Below are 6665 nucleotides of genomic sequence, written 5' to 3'. Positions count from 1 at the left end.
GCACCTGCCCCCACCGATGTCATCGTCCATCGCGATGTTTCACTGTAGACATCGTCCGATGCCAATTTTGTAGACATCGCCCAACCCTAATGTAGAACATTTACTTAGATTAATAATGTAAAGTTGCTAAACATTCATGTTAGCTAGTGCACTAGCTCATGTAACCATATATTTCCCTCTATTTCAACTTAAAAACTTAAGTTCAGTAGCTGCCTTGAATTTTTACGTATAATCAATTTGATTGTGCAAGTCATTTCAACTTAAATGAAACCGACTTAAAAAAATCAAGTTAAATTTCATATCATAGTATTTTTACAGTGTGGAGAAACAAGACAAGACATCAAAGATGACAAATACATCTTTTTATGTGATTATAAACATCCCGAAACATTCAAAAGCAAATCAACCATTTTAAATGAAGCACATTCTTGGCAAATCCTCATTAGTGTTTGTGCAAATGTGCCCCGAATTACATTTACACGGACAAATGGTGCATTGCACTTTACAGAATAGTGGTTAAAAGCTCATTTGTGAGTAACACAATCTAAGCGTGTCATAACCTACTTGCGAAAAAAGAGGGCAGTGGCCATATTTATAGAACCCAATAGTCTAGTTCTTATAGATTCGGTAGAGAACCAATATTTACAGCAAGCCAGCTAAATATGACAGCTCAATCAATATTGTGTAGTCGCTCAGTGTTTGATCATTTGTAAATGGTGTTGCTTTATCAGCCCAGCACGTTTTATTGCCATTTCAAAGCATATGGCATAATGTACCATATTTGGTCCAGCAAAGCGGGAGAGGGGAAATGAGGACATGTGCTTTGTGTATACAGTAACCTCACTCTCTGCTCTTATCATTAATTTTATAGGGTGAATGAAAGTGAGAGCAAAGTCCACAACGGCGGTGGCAAACGTGCCTGAACCTGTGGTGCAGTTTCAGCACATGCGGCAATATGCGGATGTGAAGTGCGAACATGTGCACATGGGACCGTCGAGGGGCTTCCTAATATCTTTTTCCCTATCTGCTCCCTGTGTGGTGAAGACAGCTTGTCGTCAGACAGCGCTCTGTCTCACCGTATGTAGGTCTAGTTCTAGTTTAAATCAGGAAGTGGAGGATAAACAGACCCCTCAGGGAGAAGCAGGGTACATGCTGAGTATTGCCCTGGTATTACCAACAAGATATATGACTTGTCAGCCATGTGAGGACCGTTAAATCGCAGACATAATTAAAAGGCAGCGATGCCACTGAAGTCTGACAGACACCAGGCCTCTAAAGCAGCAGGTTTCTTGCGACCTGACCTTTGACAGCACACATCATAAGGTGTGAAATCAAACAGAATGTCAACCGCCACTCACACGACTGCAGGTGCTCTCGCACCTCGACTGTAGCGTCTACGTAAGGTGTGAAATCAAACAGAATGTCAACCGCCACTCACACGACTACAGGTGCTCTCGCACCTCGACTGTAGCGTCTACATTATGCACTCGACCTGAAAGCAACTGCATTGTTGTGCATATAAAATTTGATAGTCTTTGCACAAAATCTATGGCCTGTAACTAAATAAGATAAAAACTAATGACATTTCTTAAATATGAAGCGCAATGCAATACCTGGCAGGTTCAGGGACACGACTGTCCAGACCCCTTTTAAGTTGTGGACCGGTAAATAAAACAAACTCAGGGTTCACATCACTTTTGACAGTGAATTTCAATATGGATTTTCAGAAATAAAAGCTAGTGCAGATTTTCAATGTCAGATGGAATACATCAATTATACTTTTTAGTATACAAATGTCTCGCCCTGAGAAAACATCTTGAAATTTGAATACGGCACAACACTGAAATGAACAGAACTATATCCAGCTAATGAACTATTTTAAAGTATAACTAAAAATAATGGTAACACTAACAATAATGTTCAATTTGTTAACATATGTTAATATATTATTAACTATTAATGTATAATTAACCAACAATTAACATTTTTGTGCATTTATTAAGGTTAATTACTATACTATTGTTCAATTTTAATTTATATTTGTATATAATATATTAACTAATGCTAATCAATGCAACCTGAAATGTTAAAAATAAATATTAGTGCACGTAAAAAAACTGATAAAATTGCTATTGCATTAGCTAATGTCAACATACTGCAAAGTTGTGTATTGTAAAGTGCACAAATGTCTGTGACATTTAATAACGTGTTAATATCCATGACTGTGGGTACCCTGTTACTAAACAGGTAGCATAAACAGTCTTGACAGTGCAAAATAAAGGTCATCAGACTCCATTTTTTTTATTTGTATAAGGAATGCACGCATGACTGTCGATTTATGCAACAACTCAGACATGGACGACAAAATAAACTAAAGCATTCAGCTCAGGACAGTTGTCTGTGCTGGCAAATGTCCGATGATGTTAAGGGTTAGCGGGACAAGGACATTAAACTTCCAACACACCAAGATACAAAACCACCCTCGCACACTTTTCCAGTACCAACTTTTAGGAAGCCAAGGACAAATTCAGCTCCTATCGTGGGTGAACACCTTACGGTTGGGACTGCACCCAGCCTTGGCCATGAAATTGAAATGTCAGCGTGACAGCATTACTAGTTTTAGATGGCAGACACAAAAATACAGCATCAGAAAAGATATACTGTACAGCCCACTGCTCCTGACTATTACAGGGGGCTCATGGCATGCGAGTTTGAGCTCCATCCAACCTGTTTACAAACTAGGTGCTGCTCAGGGCACCACAGCATCGATGGGAAGCTCAACAGCTGTCAGCAAGTGACACCCAGCTGCGTTACTGGCGTTTTATTAGAAATGACATCTTGTGCGTTAAGGTCAAATGAGAGACTTAGCTACTAAGTACACGGAGAAATTCAAATTCTAGACTTATGCGTCACGGTGAGAAGAGGCCATGTGCGCAAAAGCAAGGTTAGAGATGGAGACCCATAAACGAGCGAGCGTCAGTCGTGACAGCGAGCAATGCATTACACCAATCACAAATGCAATAACATGTGCGCGGCTAGATTGGGTAAAGAATATGAAATATTGGTCTTTACGAAAGCAGATGACTCACCTGTGCAGCCAGCGCGCGACTAGAGCTCGGGTGACATCAAATGCAGCGCAAAGCGAAATGAAGATTTGTCAATAACTACGTCACGATCACTGGCTGATGTGAGGCGCGCGCTTTGGTTGCAAAAGTTCCCGCGTTGAACCGAGAGCTTTTGACCGCGCGGTTTCCTGCTTAAAGCTTCGGACAATGACCAGCGGCTGCGGGGTGTTTCGAGTTGAACGACGAAGCGAGCGATGGGGAAGCGTGAAGCGAACTTGCTAGCTGCTGCTAGGCAGAAGACGAGACGAGGGAGGGCAGAAGGGAGGAGTAGAGCGAAAGTGTGCACGGCACTACGTGCATTCCCATGTATTGCCTCCATTTTAGGGGGATTCCCACTCGACCTCAGCGCAAACTGCGTCTTATGGATGAGGACACCTATGAGGAGAAATATTTGACGAGAAGGCTTTAGGAAGGGTGGATTTAAATGCATTCAATAAATATCGCACAGTACTGCACCTATGTAAATATTTAGACAAGAAGATTCGTCCTCACTCTATAAATTATACTTTGCTTATGAGTAACGGGTGTTTTAAATGTGCACTCGGCATTTTTTAAATTGGAAAACTTTACACATTGAGATAAATCTAAATATTATTAAAATATGTATACTCGCATGACATTATTCTTTTAGAAAAGACCGTTTTACTCTACATGGAGCGGGTCGCCCTCTCGTGGACGCAGCCATGATGACATCACATGACCTGACGTGTCATACAATTGTCTAATTATTATTAATAATAAATGTTATTTAATACATCGCAAAACAAACACATACATGGGCCTGCTCCAAAAAAACAAACAAAAACTTAAAACTTAGTTTCAACATATTTAAACAAACTAAACGCCTTTTCTAAAAATGTTTTTAACGTTTATTTCTTATTCACAATTGTAACTAGTTGTCCTTACTCTATAAATCCCGAACATAAAATTTTGAGGGAAAGAGAATGATAATCTATTTTTAGGTTTAATAGTTTCATTTAATGCAACAATGGATCTCTAGGTCTTCCTACTGGTCCCAAATTTGACAACTGACAACTTTAAGAACCTGCAAGCCCAAAAATACATTTGTCACAAATGTTACCAGTGGGATTAAATGGATTAACTGGCCAAACTAAATTATACAAACCCACTGTGTCACATAATAAAACGAGCATTTTGTTCTACAGATCAAGAGAGTTTACTTGTGTAAGGTTTCATTCATAAGCAACGGGTATTACTTTGGCTCCATCTGCTGTAGAAAGAAAATAAAGCAAAACTGAAGACTCGCCCTCTCTGAGATAGTTTAACTAGCCACAACCAACTTGGATTATTATTTTAAAAAATAATAATTAATTAGTACTCACAAATGTAATTCATTTTCCATTAGAGCAATCGGTGCTCCTCAGTATAACCTATGGTGTGGTATAGATTCAGCAGTTGAAGTGATTCACAATGGCTTTTTATTTTCAAGTAACAAAATATGAGCTAACCCATAACCTGTGATTCTATGAGCAAACATATAAATAAAAGGTATGAGAAAGAAATTTACTTTTACATCTAAAAAAAACATCTTAAATCAAAAAATAATGTTGGACTTCAATATAAGGCTGACTTGTGATGTGCATGGGATTGTAACGGTTGAGGACACTTGAAAAAAAATTAGGCAATATTTGAAATCGTACATTACAGGAATGTAAATAAAAACATGCTGCAACCAGATTCTTCCTCAGAACAGCAAGGTCGGAAAATGGCGTTTCTGAAACATTCCAATCTTTGGCTTTCACGATAAGCAGATGCTTTTCATCCATAGTGATTTTCAGTACATGCAATCTGGAGTCAAAATGCCCTCTCTCAAGGGCAGAGTGGTGATGGGACAGTGGATTTTATCATCTTTTCAGTTCACAAGACACATCAGGCTGCAAGACGGTAATTCAAATATGATATCTAACAGAGAACTGGTGCCAAGAATCTATATGAGAATTTTGATGTGCGTTCCACAAAATGCATTTGTCACAGAAAAAGCATCCCGCAATTAACAACCCGTATATGCTAATATCTAGCAGTGATTTGGGCTTAAAGGATTATAGGTACCCCAAAGTAATCAAATGGAATCACCATTTTCTAGTCCAGTATTGAGTTCAAACCTCTTCCCAAATAGCTGTTGGCTACCGCCACTGCTCCACGTTTTCTAAATAGTCCAATATGGTTTCACTGTCATCCTCCTCTAACCAGTTGTCCTCTACCTGTCCTTCTGTCTCGCTCTCCAGCGTTTGTCCAGCATCTACTCGTTTTTCTTCCGAGAAAGTGGGAGATTGTTCTGTCATTGGTGGCTCCTTGGTGGGTTTAAAAACAGCTTTTCCAGTCACCCCCCACCAAGGCTTCACCTTGGCATGTAACTTGCGCCTCTCCTGCAGGCGTCGCTGCCGGGCCTCCCTGCGCTCCTGCTGTCTGGCGTACTGGAAGCGCTGGAGGAAAAGGTCCCGCGCGTACTCGTACAGCTCCACGTCCCACTGGTTAAGCTCTCGAATCCTGCGCTGGGTCTCCGATTCCACCTCTACGCTCGCAGCACGCGTGCCGTTGAGCTGCGTGAATGGCGCGATGAAGGACAGGCGGAACGTGTGCTCAAAGAGGTACTGCGTCTTACGCTGATATTCAGTCAGACCAAAAAAGGCCATGTTTCGCAAGTTGCGCTTGGCACTTTCCAATAGCATAGCCCACCGCTGGCGCTCACTCATGACGGAGAGGTTATAGCAGCCCACCAGGCTGAGGTCGGCCAACATACGAGTCTGTCTGTTGTTGGCCAGGTTGTAAGGACACACCATGAATTCCTCTAATGAACAACCCGACCAGTCGTCACCAGTGTAACAGCTGGGCAGCTCGGACAGGGTGGGTGAATGGCCATCGCACATGTGTTTAGAGGCCTTCCAGGTGGCACCGCGCTGAACATGCCTCCATTCGCTCAGGTATCGCCACACCGGATCCCTCAAGATTGTGATGTAGTAGTAGTTCCTACTACATGAGACAGGAAAGAGAAGAGTTAAAAAAAAAATCAAAAAATAAAAAAAAAAAAATTCAAAATGAGCTCAAACTAAAGCAGTCACAACTGACTTGAAACAAAATGAAACTTAATATTGCATATGTATCATTAAGTTGGGTAAAGTTGTCATATTTTGTGCATGTTCACACTGACAGAATTATACATGGCGTAGTTTCTGTTGGAGTGTGTCAGGGGAGCGATCTTGATGGAAAACGGAATGAATTATTGCTGGTTGACTCTAATTATGGGCATTTCAGCATAATGAGCGAATGAGAAGAATAATCTTTCAGCTCACATCCAGAACACTTTCCATATGAATATCAATTAAGACAAATGCATTCAACAACAGCAGAGAGAAAGTCTCCGGAGAGCCTCAACTTTTCCTTTACTTACAAGCCAACAATGAGCCCATGGGATTTTAATTTGATCTAATTGTGTCCATTTGAAAAGCAGGTACTTCATGGTTTATAGCTGTATGTATATGTATGTATATGTATATGTATATGTATGTATATGTATATATA

The 6665-nt window shown here is 40.6% G+C and overlaps 2 protein-coding genes across 9 annotated transcripts in view; both read right to left on the bottom strand.

The window, feature by feature from the left end:
* LOC107661388 (muscleblind-like protein 3) overlaps window positions 1-3527 on the bottom strand; it is a 53377-nt gene extending 49850 nt beyond the window's left edge. For 3 of the 7 annotated variants that reach the window (XM_016450945.1, XM_016450943.1, XM_016450947.1), the window contains exon 1: window positions 3090-3522. The gene's annotated coding sequence lies outside the window, so the exon portion shown is untranslated. Of the gene's footprint in view, window positions 1-3089 lie in introns of all 7 variants that reach the window. The other 4 variants (XM_016450940.1, XM_016450942.1, XM_016450946.1 and 1 more) reach the window with 4 other exon arrangements.
* An 873-nt stretch (window positions 3528-4400) lies between these two features.
* LOC107661387 (heparan-sulfate 6-O-sulfotransferase 2-like) overlaps window positions 4401-6665 on the bottom strand; it is a 5357-nt gene continuing 3092 nt past the window's right edge. Inside the window, exon 2 of one of the 2 annotated variants that reach the window (XM_016450938.1) lies at window positions 4401-6116. In XM_016450938.1, coding sequence (XP_016306424.1) covers window positions 5270-6116 — 847 coding nt within the window. In that variant the 3' untranslated portion in view covers window positions 4401-5269. The remainder of the gene's footprint in view (window positions 6117-6665) is intronic. The other variant, XM_016450939.1, reaches the window with a different exon arrangement.

This window comes from Sinocyclocheilus anshuiensis, unplaced genomic scaffold (assembly GCF_001515605.1).
Source record: "Sinocyclocheilus anshuiensis isolate Anshui unplaced genomic scaffold, SAMN03320099.WGS_v1.1 scaffold635, whole genome shotgun sequence".
In the NCBI taxonomy this organism is placed as follows: domain Eukaryota; kingdom Metazoa; phylum Chordata; class Actinopteri; order Cypriniformes; family Cyprinidae; genus Sinocyclocheilus; species Sinocyclocheilus anshuiensis.
This window is presented reverse-complemented; position numbering and strand designations above follow the sequence as displayed.